The sequence below is a fragment of the Lepisosteus oculatus genome, chromosome 15, assembly GCF_040954835.1.
Source record: "Lepisosteus oculatus isolate fLepOcu1 chromosome 15, fLepOcu1.hap2, whole genome shotgun sequence".
In the NCBI taxonomy this organism is placed as follows: Eukaryota; Metazoa; Chordata; class Actinopteri; order Semionotiformes; family Lepisosteidae; genus Lepisosteus; species Lepisosteus oculatus.
In genome coordinates this window covers 3,051,800-3,065,494 of record NC_090710.1, presented here as the reverse complement: position 1 = coordinate 3,065,494, position 13,695 = coordinate 3,051,800, and the positions used below count along the sequence as shown (strand labels likewise).

The following is a 13,695-nucleotide window of genomic DNA, read 5'->3' as shown; positions in this document are numbered from 1 at the left end:
GGTTTAGATCACATACAGCTAAATTATTTCACTGAGCTTAAAAGGCCGTTGAGAGCTTCTAAAAATATAAGCAGAAGGGCCACTCATCAAACTTGATCGTTTTATCAAGTAATGAAACTGGCTGCACCACATACTGTAGCCGTTTTTCGGTGCGAAAACGGCCGAGACATGTTCAGATGTGGAATTTGATCATTTAGCTATTCGGCTATCCCCCAACCGACTCTTGAAGCCTAGCTTTTTATTTTCCTACACCAAGTCTCATCCTGCTTTCAACTGTGCCCTGTACCGAAAAGAAGCTCGGCTCGGCCGGCAGGTGTTCCACGACCACCTGCTCCGTTTCTGAGCCCCCAGTGAATAAAACACGTCAGTGCTCCTTCAACGACGAATCAGACCCGCAAAGTCCATTTCCCTAAACCCGAGCAGCCCGTATTCACCGCGTCCTCAAACCTGATTCCTCATTCACTTCCCGGCCAGTCGTGACCCCCCCAGGAATAACCCATTTTTCCCGATAAAGGAAGGGAATCTGAGAGGGCGAGATCTATCGTTTTACCCAAAAGCACTTGTCGTCGCGGCACACAGCGACTGAGCACAGTCGCCTGCATGAAATCACACACCCCCCCCGAAATTAAACATTCAAAACGGCAACGGTCCTTATTAATAAGCCGAAAACATGCGCAAACACCTGCTATTCTACCCCCAAAAAAAGTTGTGTGCGTTTGTTTTATTATTAATACAGCAGAGACTACGTGTAGTCGGTGGCCCTCCTTGTCCTGCCCCGTGTCCGAACAGGTGTCATTCCCAGACGCCGGGGCCGCAGGCGCTGGGGTAGGTAGCCGGCGCTGGGCAAACACCAGCCCGCAAGTCACACACGTCGCTGCCCGTGACTCCCGGCGCCGTCAAGCAGCTGGCGTTTCTCAAACCCCCTAATTGATCAGAAAACCACAGCCTGCGTCTTGCCACCTTTACCACAGCACCTGGGATAGCAGCAGCGCCTGCGAGGAGCCCCTAGACGAGAAAACGGTGCTGGGCCGCACCTCCTTCTGCCTACCACGCTGAGCCGGTCAGACCGGGGGGTGGTTTCCTGGCGACGCGCAGGGGACCCAGCCAACCCGAAATGGCGAGAGCTCTCCAGCTGACAGAAGCGCCGGCCTTACCTTTCCCATTTTGCCAGGCCGTGTACCAGGACAAGCTGAGGAAAGAGGTGAGGAAGACGATCGCGGTGGCCACAGTCCCATTCCTGAGCCTCATCTCATTTCAGCACGGCGCTGACTCCGTGGCGTCCAGCGCTCCCCGCTCTCTCTGTCAGTGCGCACCCCGGCGCCGGGGGACAGCCGAGGGAGCCCGCTGCGCGCCGGCCCGGCTCAGAGCATCCCAGCGCTCCCTCCGGGGCACGTCGGACCCCCCTCCAAACCCGGCCGCAGATCCGCCGGTGCGTCTCTCTCGGCGCTGCAAAAAGGAAGCCAGGCAAAGGGAAGGTGGAAAAAATTAAGATCAATATCGCACGCGAGGGACACGCGTGGACACGTCTACACGGTGGTGATGCTGCTCGTGTTTTCCTTCTCCTGCTCTCCACGCCGTCAGGTCGGGATACTTAAGCAGTCCACGGTGTCCAACTCCCCCTCGCCCCCGTAAAACAACAAATAAAACAGGAGAAGCGAGACAGCCCCAAGTTTGGACACTCTCCTCTCCGGCACGGCTGTCACTCGCTGCGCAGCCAAACCCGCGGCGAGATTTAACTAACAGGATCCGAAAGATTAACGCCTTCTCCCGGGCGGCAGGGTCGCCCATTAAAGAGAGAAACGGCAAGTCTGATGGAAAACACGGTCGCCCCCTACACTAAAAAAAACAAAAATGAAAAGCCAACGAGTGGAGGCATCTGAACTGATCTGAAAGTGCGCCGTCTCTCTCCCTCTCCCAGCTCTCAACCGCTACTCGCCACAAACACTGTAGCTGGTCAAGCCTCACAGGCTGCACTTACTTGTCAGTGCGGGTCCAGCCTCCGAGCGCCACACGCTATGATCCCCACCTCTCTAGTGACCAAGTCACTTCACGACAGAAATTCGTATTTCCCCCCCCCCACGACACTTCAAGCTCCCTCACAGTCGCCCACCGCCGCCTCTCTTTCCTCTCTCTCACAAACACGGACTCTCCGCTCTCAACCTACCCTCGCGCGGCGCCCGCCCGCCCGCCGCGCACTCCCATTGGGCACCACGACACCCGGGCTGCGCCAGTCTTCTCTCTGTTAGGACGTTTCCTCTGTCAATCACCCTGTCTTTCCCGCCCCCTTGTGAGCGGTTTCTAATTAAGAGTGCCTTTGCGCGAGGCTGTGTTGTAAATTGTGTCCAAAGCTTTAGTTTTTTTTTTTACCGTTTTGTTGTGGAGGAATCGGGTTCAAGAGCGTCCCTCATATACATATATCAAAGGAAATATTAAACTATATTTAATACGTTAGTTTAACGTTAGTTGCGGAATATTAATAACTGTCAAAGCATGCACGCTGAAAACAAATATGTTTCACACATTTACTTCCAGACTTTCAAGCTTTGGTCGTAATGTAAGATAAAATTAAGTGGTGACCACAGATGATTAGGAGTAAAGTTGCATTGGACGTCCTGCTCGCGTACTCCCCCGTGTGGCTGAACCTGGGACTACAGCTCAGGGTACTTCCACCTTTGGCGTTTCGTGTGCTTCTGGGCAATGTATAGAAAAAATCCATTAACGTGTAAAAACATGTCAGGAAATATATCCAAGACAACATTTAATTATATAATTATACCTAACATTTTCAAAAATGACCATTGAAATCTAGTCCTTTAATGTTATTGCCATTTATGGTACTATTGGTAGGTTTAATATATTTTAAATAATTTTTGCGTGGCTTATCAAGTGAGGGACATCGAACAGAACAAATAATCTCCACATCAAAACACGAAAGTAATTGATGTCAAGCGTCGACAGTTCTTACTGGTGGTCGTTGTCAAATGTCTAAACATCTTCTACCATTCCATATTTCTAAAATGGAAAATAACTCCCCAACTTGAAATCAAATGTGGAAAAATTAATCATCTAAAGGTGTCGGGTTACGTGACTGCTTAAAACGTCGCTGCGCTGTTTTCAGCGACGGAAGGGGATTAAAGTTTGTTTGGTTAGAATTATTTTCTGAATGTGGTCTGAAGGTCTTCAGCGGATGATTCGCCCAGTCGCAGTTTTTACGGACAGCAGGCACTTCCCCTGTCGTAACGTGCACAACACAAACGACCTGGATGGGCAAGACTGTAGCGCAGCTCCGAAAACAAAGGGGCGGAAGTGGGTCATCCGAGAGTAGCCTGCACGCGCTCAGGGGGGTTCGCGAGCTGAGGAAAACACACACCGATCTCGGGCGCACGAGCAGCGGGATGAACTGGCTTTCTGTACGGGACGTGCCTGTCTCTTGCCAACACTATCATGTCTTGCTGGCGGCAGTGCAGGACATCGCACTCATTTCTTCCATTTGCATTTTGAAACAGCAATACCGTGCTGGACCACAATAGTCCCACTGTAAGAGCCATCACGCAAAATCCCAGCCTTTAAATGAAGTTCCTTACTGACATACTGAATGAAAATACCAAAGGACATTGAGCATTCAAAAATCCCAAGATCTGCTGAGCTGTAATCTGATCCATACACGAATAAAGTACCCGCAAATCTGGGTCACATTCCAGGCCCAAAAACTGAAAATCACAATTTCCACAGAATCATTCTTTGGATCCCAGGTGTTCTGGGCTTCTCCCGAATCAGATGGATGTGATACACAGAACACAGTTGCAGGACTGCATCACCTCTGATTTGCTTTGTGAATGCTTCCTTCCGAACAGTGAAACCTTTTAGTCACAACTAGGAGAGGTTGTGAATTGGTCTAAGTCAGGACGATTCGAGGAAAATCCATCACTAGAGAGCAAAATGACAAGTTCAGTGAGTTCAAACATATTTCTGTTGATCGTCGTACAGGATAACGCCCAGCATTGATGTTACACAGACAAGTCTCTTACAGCCTCTTATTTGGCGGTTATCGTGAGCCGAGAGAGTCAGCATTACTGTAACTGTTTTAATCTCACTCCCACAAGCGCAGCCTTCAGTGTATCCACTAAATCGGATCAAATATGTGCGATAAATTCTCGTTAATTTCTAAAAGCGTGTTTCTCATTCATCTTGTTCAGATCCCATGCACAGCAACCTGCCCAAGGAAAGATTTTCTTAATTATTCAAAACAAAGCCTTTTTTTTTTAAATGGAGCCTCTAAAAGCCTTTACAGCACACGCAGCCAAAGCTGAGAGTCTGCGCCCAGGCCAGCGATGAATGAACGAGGGAGGAAGTGCAAAGCACACTGCGTGAGCAGCTTGACATATCAGGCAAAGTATCCCGGAGCAGCGCTTTCCAGGCCTGGTCCTGGACCCCCACGCCTGGTGGTTGTCATCACAGCTGATCTATTTAGTTCAACGAAACCTGAATCGAGCCATGAAGTCACTTGGTTGCAACCTTTATAATTGAATGGTCTATTCCATGCTGAAAAAGCGAAGAAATGGAACACAACATTTCGGCTGTGCAGCCTTCTGCGGGGGGGGGACCTTTTGTTCACACTCGAAGAAGGCTCCACAGCTGAAATGTTGTGTTTCCTTTCTTCTCTTCTCAGCACGGAAGAAACCTTTACTTCTCCCTTTGCAGCCTACGCATGCTGACACAGCTCCCTACTTGGACTACCTTTACAAGTTTTCTTTTTAGCTTTCCTACTTGTTTAGGGACTGAAAATGGTTAAAGAGCTCAAACCTATTATTATTAGTTCTGATAAGGATTTAATTGATTTGAGCGCCCAGGTGAAACTTAGAACAGCGGATGTGTTTGAACCCACCAGTTGTGAGGGCAGGCTCGTCGGCAGAGGATTACCTCATTAATGAAGGCAGTCCCACCTGCCCGTGTTAAGATTTATGTTCACTACTGAGAGCATTAGGATACTCAGCATGTTGGAGAGATCAAATGGGGAAGGTTGAATGCAATGTGTTTGACTCTAAAACTCACCAAGTTCAAGAACTGGGGAAAAAATACTGTAATTACCTTACACTGTAAGTTACAGGCAGAGCAAGCCTCACACTGCATGTACAGAAGATAGCCTGATGTAGTGGGTCTGTAGCTGTCCACGTAAAGCAGGCTGTTCTATTGTTTTTCTGTATTATACACACAAGCCCTTTCTCAACTAGGATTCACACCATATCATCAGCTCTCCTGAACAGGAACCTGGTGACTTGGCCAAATTTCACAATAATCCCCATCTATGAATTGGCTTCATCACTCTGCTCTCCTCCCCACTGATCGCTGGTGTGTGGTGAGCGTTCTGGCGCACTATGGCTGCCGTCGCATCATCCAGGTGGGGCTGCACCTTGGTGGTGGTGGAGCGGAGTCCCCATTACCTGTAAAGCACTTTGAGTGGAGTGTCCAGAAAAGCTCTATATAATTGTAATCAATTATTATTAGCTCATTCAACTACTGGTAGAAAAATTCAAGGAAATATAATGAGAGGCATTAAAAATGCACCATCTGGTATTGATCCCAGTACTTGTTTATTGGGTTGTTCATCCCTATTGGTAGACATACAGATACTGTACAAACGAGTCCTTAAATGAGCACTGTAAGATGATAAGCGCTCTATTAATTCAACTATAATCCCATGTCATCCTGTGGTGTGTAATTAATTAGCCTTTGGGCATTGTGAGAGCATGGCCCTGTTGGGACCACATTCTCCAGAAACCTCTGGGGGGCCTGCTGCCCTCCTCCTCCTCCTCCCTCCCTCGCCCCCCCCAGTGCACGTTCACCGATAGTGAATATAAGGAATCTTGGAGTTTTGGGAAGCTACATTGGCGAGTCTGGATGTTTTGAAGAGGCTCCAGGGATACCGAGTGTTGGAGTTGCTTGTTTTGAAGCAGGTACTGTAAGTAGCCTAGTTTCCTAGAGAGCTGTTAGTTAGCTTCAGCTTTTGTTTGGTTGCAAAACTGCTCCAAAGGCCCTCGACTGTCCTGCCATCTTAATGATTATTGATACCTATACCAATACAAAACAAAACATGGATCATTCTTACCTATGACAAACACTAATAATAATAATAATAATAATAATAATAATAATAATAATAATAATAGATTAACAAAAATTTAACACCACCTCAACAGAATAAAGGCTCTTAGTTTATTAAGGGCTTCTGGTGCCAACACAAACCACTCACAAAAATTAATCTCAGTTTCTCTGTCTTTTTAGCGTAAGACCTCAAAATTAACATGTTTTCAAGAAGAAAAAATACATAGAGAGCTTTATTGTTTCTGCAGGCACACTTTAAAACAAATGCTGACACCTTAGTACATGCAATTTGCCCCTCCCCCTGCCCTGGTTTACTCTCAGATTGTCAAATTTTGTTAGACTTCTGAACAGGAGCTCAAATGTTCAAATGTCTCCCTATTTATGGGGGACGCCGTTCAGGAGAATGGGTGCCTATGAGCCCATCCTGTATCTCAGTCCACGTTCTGTAAAGCTCTGCGTGAGAGTGAGACTGTCAGGGCTTGTCTGGGCTTGCTTTGAAGTAGTCGTCCAACGGTATGAAGGAAACCCTTCCAACCAAGTTCTGGAGCCACACCTGCTCGATGTGCATCTTCATGAAGAACCAGTCCTGTCCTCTGGGCCACTTCTTCATCACAGGGTGCCTGCAAGGCAAAGCTGTAATTTAAACACACTCTCAAGCACACAGTTTAAGCAGCATGTAGTGTTAAGCTTTTCCAAAAGATTTGTTTTTCTTCCAGGTAATTCACAGATTACATCCATTTTATTTGGAATTGTGCCTATCTTGGCAAGCAAGTGGCACAAGGCAGGATACACCCTGGACAGGACACCAGTCCATCACCGGGCACACACAGACACACACACACTCACACCAAGATTCGTTTCCCCAGAATCCAATTCAACCTGTAAGGGTTGTCTGTAAGGAGGTCTGTAGAAAAATACTTTTGCAAGTTAAATTTTTAGGGAAGGAAAAAATATTAACTATATAAAGTATAATCCATTTAAAGATGTGTTACAAAAGAACAAACACTTTATTTTATAACTCAAACTCTGAACTTGCTTATTCATGCAATCACCACTCTGTCATACAGGGCTTCCCTGATCTTCATTTCTGCATCAACAAATCAACGTACCGTATCATTTGGTTGGGGCACTCAACCAATAACGACTGGCCATATTCACTGGTCAATATTATGCGTGGCAACAAGAAAGACAACAGCTAAGGGGATAATGGATCGCTCCTCAATCAAAAACCCTGCTCAGCCCTCTGGATTGGTTACCAGAGGGATGATTCCCCAAGTGAGCACAAAGGCAATTCAGGGCCTCTTGAAGCAACATATTTGTATGAATGTGGATTTTCTGCCCTGGGTTACTTGAAAAACAAATATGGTTCAAGACTGCAGCCAGAGGGTGATTAGATGCTCTGTCTGTTATCCTCCATCTCCACAAGAATAGAAAAGCTGTGTGCCAGTCCTCTCACTGAGGTATGTGTGCTGATTACAAGGTGTTTTGTAATCCTTCAGGTTTATTATTGTTTTAATCATCTCCCTAAATAGCATAATTATGGGGTGTTTACATCAATAATTATAAAATATACTATGCAGTGACATAACAGGTTAAAATCTCATGGAGTCCCCTGTTTGTCCTTCTATCCAGGTAGGGGTCCTTGGACTGGCAAGACCTCTGCAATTAACACACCAGCATGTCTTTGGATAATGAGAGGAGGCCCAGACAAACACAGGGAGAACATACAAACTCCATGCAGACAGCCCTCCGGGAGTAGAATCTAGGGAACCAGAGCTGCAAAGCAGCAATACAGTCCACTACACCACCGTGCCACCCTAGACTTACTCATAATCAAAATCCAGGTTTTGAAGAAACAATGTCTGACAGTCTCTCTCTGCTTTCTTCTGCAGTCACCTTACCTTTATTTAGTGAACATAATGGTCCTTACTTGAGCCATAGGTTTATTCTCTAGGGTTATTTAAACTGATCCTTGTTAAACATTCATACAAGACAATTCGATTCTTTTAACCTTTTTCAGATTGTAAGTCAACATTGCTTGGTATCTCAATATTGCTTGATATCTCACAAATACGCCTGCCGATTGTTATGATCCTACCGGTCACTGTGCCACAGCACGTATTAAGAAGAAAGGCTCAAAATGAGAGGTCATTCAGTGACTGTTTCATACTCCCAAAACCTGTTGGATAAAGAAGCACCTCCCGTTTTTAAATTTCGAATACACTTTCACATAGAAAACACTGACCCCGTGATGTGCTTTGAACACATAACCTTCTGATCTGGAGTTAGACCCACTACTGTTGAAGCACAGCACCTCCAGGAACCATCTGAAAAGTACACCTTCCACCTGTGAATCTCCAGAATATGATTTCAAATAAAAGACATTTTAAGTTTTAAAAAATAAACCGGCTCTTCTACTTGCTCTGGCTTAAATAAAGGGTCAGGAAATCTCTCATCCCAGCAGAGATGCTTGAGTCTTTAGTACAGCTAGTTTTAGTAATACTGTCAAAAAACATGCACCAAATATGGGGACTGATTCCTTTTCTTTTTATCATTTTAGAAAAGGTTTTCCTTTTCTGTATATCTTCTTTGATTTATTAAACATGTTCTAGCATAGGAACAAGTAATAGGTTTATTCCAAGCTGAAAAAAAGAAGAAAGAGAACACAACGTTTCGGCCGTGGAGCCTTCTTCAGGTGTCACGGTGTCAAGGCTCCACGGCCGAAACGTTGTGTTCTCTTTCTTCTTTTTTTCAGCATGGAATAAACCTATTACTTGTTCCTTTGCAGCCTACGCATGCTGACGCAGCTACACACCTGAACTACATGTTCTAGCATATGCTTATTCTTGGGATGAATCTGTTTTGTGCTTTGAATCTGAAGAACCTGTTTAACCTTCCGCCATCCTCCACTGATTTCACATCCTATCCTACTGCACTGTCTCATTCCTTCATCGTCTGCTTTCCTGAATTTGGAAATCTTGTGTTTTAGACTCTGAAACAAACAGCCTGCCACAGTACAATTTCTGTGTTTGTGGAACACTGTGCCAATATGTTTTTTGTTCAGAACTCTTGATCTCCGACCATGATGATGATGATGATGTTTACAAAACGGCATCTGCAGCTGCTCTGGGGACACACTGTCCTGCCATTGACTTATCACTTTGATTGATTGGTCCTGTCTGCATACTAGACAAATGCTTCTGAGGTTTCAATTAACTGGTGATGGCCTTCAGTCAGTAAAACAACTTCCCATCCGCGGAATTTATTTCAGCATACCTGTGCCGCCTCACAATTTAAGATGTAGAATTTATCAAATTGAATCTCCCAAGAGTAGGTGCCATTTTTAGCGACAACTCACTTCAATTTATTGCCACTAATGACTGAAATAATCTGCCAAACGACCTCCAATTATACATCTTTTTGTCCCAGAGCACTTTCCCTTGAGTGATTAAATCATCCTGCCTCACAATTTCCCTTGTTAATGTTCTTACAAGTCTTCTTGTCTTATGTTGTGTTATTTAATAATTTTTCATTTCTTTCTTCTTTATTTTTTTTTCTGTGCAACTACACTTCCTCCCATCACTGAAAAAGTTCTCACTTGACTCTCTCTCTGTAGTTCCTTGTCACAGCTAAACTTCTGAAGGGCAACTAAAAGTAATGTTAGCACTAACCTATGAACAATTCAGATTCACAGGTTCTGAAGAAACATAGCCTGTCAGCATATATAGTGTAGTAAAACACTGAAGCAGAAGATGAGACATCTGTGCTGCACCAGGAGGAGTTGCTGTGAGGGAGCCTGAAAGAAAACTCACACTTGGTCTCCTTACACAAACCTTCCAATATGTGCCACCAGAGGACAGTATGCTCTGGGCTAGAATGATCTCACTTCTGTTGAGATCTTTGATGCACACAGACAACACTACACAAGACAGGTCTGCTACTGCACACTTGTCTATCAGAACAGGCAAATTCTTTTTGTAAGGGAGATGCCAGCTGGGCAGCTGGCCCAGTGGTTACTGGGACTATTGCCTATTCATTGCCTTCAGAATATGAGACAGCCTCATGGCCTCACTTCACTGACTCTGTTCTTCGGATACCCAGACACAAGTGGAGACGCTCTGCTAAAAGTTACCTGCACGGTCCGATCAAAAGCCGTCTTTCTTAGCTAGATTTTAATACAGTGCGAGATACGGTGTGATCTTAATAATGTCAGGATAAAGTTTCACTTAAAAAAAGGCACCACTCAAATAGTATGACACCAATTTATACCACGCACATGGGAAAGGCCTATAGCGATACAAAATCCTTCAGACAGCACTGGTGCATTTATACACAACAGTATAAGTACATGTATATGGACAGTATTTTTCAAGGAACAGTCCACAGAAGGTTTCACTGTATTTCTTCACTGAATTGTCTAAAAAACAAACCAAAATCTAAGTAAAGACAGGGCATTTTCTTTGATGATCTCTGCGATTTAGGGCCAATGGGTCATAACTCCAAGAAAAACTAGGAGAACCTTTGTCAAAAAGGGGGAAGCACTGTGGTAAGAGCAATATAGAAGACCTCAGCTAGACCTCAGCTAGACCGAGAGCCAGTATGCAGGGTACATTTCCTTGCTGACAACACATACTTGTACAGTTTTGCAGTATAGCCTATCACTACTAAGTGTTTGTCTCTCAGATTTAAGAACAATCGTACCTGGAGGAGGATTCCTTCACTGATAAAATACAGCACCTCCAACAATAACACAAGTGTACTTACAAGTATTCTGGTGAGGGGGGTTGATACTTTCTGAAGGCAGTGTATCACCATGTACACCACACAGAACCCCAGCCACCTTCTCCACGTGCCTGCGAGCGTACTGAAGCCCCCACTCACCTGGAGAACATGGCTTCCCTTGCAAGCTCCCCCTCTGGCTCTTCCACTGCCAGCATCCTGCCAGTCAGCGTTAACTGGGCACACCTGGGCTCCTCCGGGTCCATCAGGTGTTCCCTGGGGGAAAGGAGAACCCACATCATCAGCGCAGGGGCTGAGGGACACTTCTCCACACGTGTCTGTTTTTTCAAAGGCCCAGCTTGTGTCTGAAATTCCAGAAACACTTATTTTTTTAAAACAAGGGTCTGCTGCTTTAACTGACAGCAGACCAAACCACTAAAAAAAGTACTTTGATTTCCAGCACCTCCTACTCAGATGCTAAAGGATCAATACAGTAATTTTGACAACACAGCGCAGCAAGTCAGCCAGCTGTAGCATCCTGGCATTCCCTGGACGGCCATGGACTTGGCTGTAACCAAGTTTTGAGAGTAGGAGTCAGGGTTATTTCACATTGTTATTGTCTGCTGTTACAGCCTCACTAGATCTGGCTGCACAGAGCCTGCCGGAGTGCAGCACGGGCTGAGAGGGGTTGCTGAGCTGGACTATGCAGTGGTTGGCTAGCTGAGTGGATCCAGCTCTTTTACACATCACTGTCCATATTGTGGACATTCACACTGCCCAAGGAGCTGCACCGTTTTTTACAAGTTCCCTGTGGGAAGGATGGCACAGAGATATTACAGCCCTTCAAGGCAGCTTTTTGATGGGAAAGGTAAGGCTCCTAACCCATCAAAATGTGTCTCGAGGTGACTGGCATCAGACAGCTGGCGTGACAACAACGTCAGGGCTGAAGTGCTCTTTCACTGTGGGGAAAAAAATCCCCACGCAGTCCAGCTAAACCGTCCCTCAATCCAACGGCCCTACCTACAGTAGTCTCCTTCTGGCGCGGGAAAAGTCAGAGAGGCCACGGGGTTGACTTTGAGGTCCTCCACGCTGCTGTGCAGGGCAGAGACACAGAAGTAGGGTGTTCCTGTACTGTTGCCCAGGGGACCGTCGCTCACAGAGAAAACACTCCCAAAAGGCCGACCCTGAATCTGACGAACACAAGAGAAGCCATAACACGACCCAGAAGCACTTAAACCCCAGAGATTCATCCAGGAGGCGTGTTCAAGAGCCCCGACTGGTGTGGGAGCGAGGAAATGTTCACCATGACGTGTCTGCGTAAATATTGTGGGTCACCTTGTTGACTTGTTGACTGTGAGGTAACGACACTCTGAAATCAATATGCTTGCGTACATGGAAGTAAAATGAGTATGGCTATTGAATTGCCATGAAATCCTGCGAGATCATTTATTAAATGTCCCTTACAATTTGGGCGAGGTCCCAAATTTACATCTTCCCTACAAATTCAGACCCTTGGACACAGTGAGCCTTATTTTACCAATTACCTCTGACTTCTTTAATATGACTATTGTTAACCAATAATTTAAACTTAATGTAAAAACATACTTTTAGTAACAGCTGTAAAGCATTACGTGATGATACAAGAACTGTTATGGGCATCTTGGAATCGTACAATTTAATTCCTGCCCCCCCCCCTTGCCTTCTCTCTAAAGCCTGCATTGCAGGTTGGTATGACTGAACCCCGTAAAATCGTACGACATGTGATTCACCTTCTCCTGTGTGCAAAGTGTCGCCAGGAACCCCCAGTCACTGTAGTGCGCCAGGTACCGGGCTGTCCTGGCCGTCCGCTCGTGCGGGGGAGGCGGCGGGGCGACGGCCGCGTTCAGCCCTTCCCTCCGGTACGAAAACATCCTGGACGGGGATGAAACCTGTTTGGCATCTGCAGTCCTTTGCCCTCTTCGCCTGTCCAAATGATCTTTGTAAATAGAGGCCGGGTAGGACTGCTGCTTCCATATACTGCCAGTATCCTCCAAAAGAGCTGGAGCTGCGTCTTCGCTGGAAGAGATTTCCAATTCCTCGTCCACTTCGCTGGTGATAGCCCAGGAAACTGAATTTAGGATGACATAGGTCTCTCCAAGGCAGAACAAGGCAACCAGGATCACCAAAATCAGGTCACGCCGTCCATCGAAAAGACGCCGAGTTTCCGTCATGGTACTCTTATTTTCAAAACCCATAATATTGGCTCACTTGCTGCCCACAACAGCAAAATACGCAGCAGCATGAATTTTCAGAAGATAACCGCCGGCTGCCGGCGTAACAGCTCCACCTTGGGGCGCAATGAAGAGCCACCCGAGTTATTTTTTGGAATTACTGAAGTTAACCGCCGAGACGCGTGTGTAATTGTGCCATATGCATTAAATCACAACATACGAGTAATGTATACTCGTGCAGAATAAAAATGAAGTTTGGTCTAACTCCAAGGTAAATGACTCTGATGTAGTAAATAAAATAAAACTCAAATTCCATTGTTTTTCCTGTCGTCTACTGCAGCTTTTTCTTGAGTTGGCATGCTACATCGGCTTACGGTATTTTAAAATACATCAACAAAAAAGTGAGGTCCACACAAATGAATGAAGTAAATGAAACAGTTAAAAACTATAGAATAAAAGAGAACATTAAGAAAATCAAAAGAAAAGAAAGCCAGCATGCCTATTCCAGTGTACTAAGAGACAGAAAAGCACCGTCCAACAGGTAGATTAGGTGTACAGTACAGAGGGCAAGCAGTTGTATAATTAACGGTGAGCAAAAGCATTCTTAATTTTATTCTCAACTCGACAGACTCCCAGTGCAATGATGCTAAAACAAGTAAAACAA

At 45.6% G+C, this 13,695-nt stretch overlaps 2 protein-coding genes across 2 annotated transcripts in view; both read right to left on the bottom strand.

Moving 5' to 3' along the window:
* Nucleotides 1-2,149, bottom strand: part of mgat4a (alpha-1,3-mannosyl-glycoprotein 4-beta-N-acetylglucosaminyltransferase A) — a 67,484-nt gene extending 65,335 nt beyond the window's left edge. Inside the window, exons 1-2 of the mRNA XM_069179011.1 lie at nt 1,979-2,149; nt 1,155-1,446 (exon numbers count right to left, since the gene is read on the bottom strand). Of these exons, the coding sequence (XP_069035112.1) occupies nt 1,155-1,248 (94 nt within the window). The 5' untranslated portion in view covers nt 1,249-1,446; nt 1,979-2,149. The remainder of the gene's footprint in view (nt 1-1,154; nt 1,447-1,978) is intronic.
* A 4,029-nt stretch (nt 2,150-6,178) lies between these two features.
* Nucleotides 6,179-13,695, bottom strand: creg2 (cellular repressor of E1A-stimulated genes 2). Its single transcript, XM_006638929.3, has 4 exons — nt 12,591-13,695; nt 11,842-12,011; nt 10,984-11,097; nt 6,179-6,722 (listed from the first exon to the last, which is right to left on the bottom strand). The coding sequence occupies exons 1-4, from the start codon at nt 13,053-13,055 to the stop codon at nt 6,575-6,577; spliced, it is 897 nt and encodes a 298-aa protein (XP_006638992.2). The 5' UTR covers nt 13,056-13,695; the 3' UTR covers nt 6,179-6,574.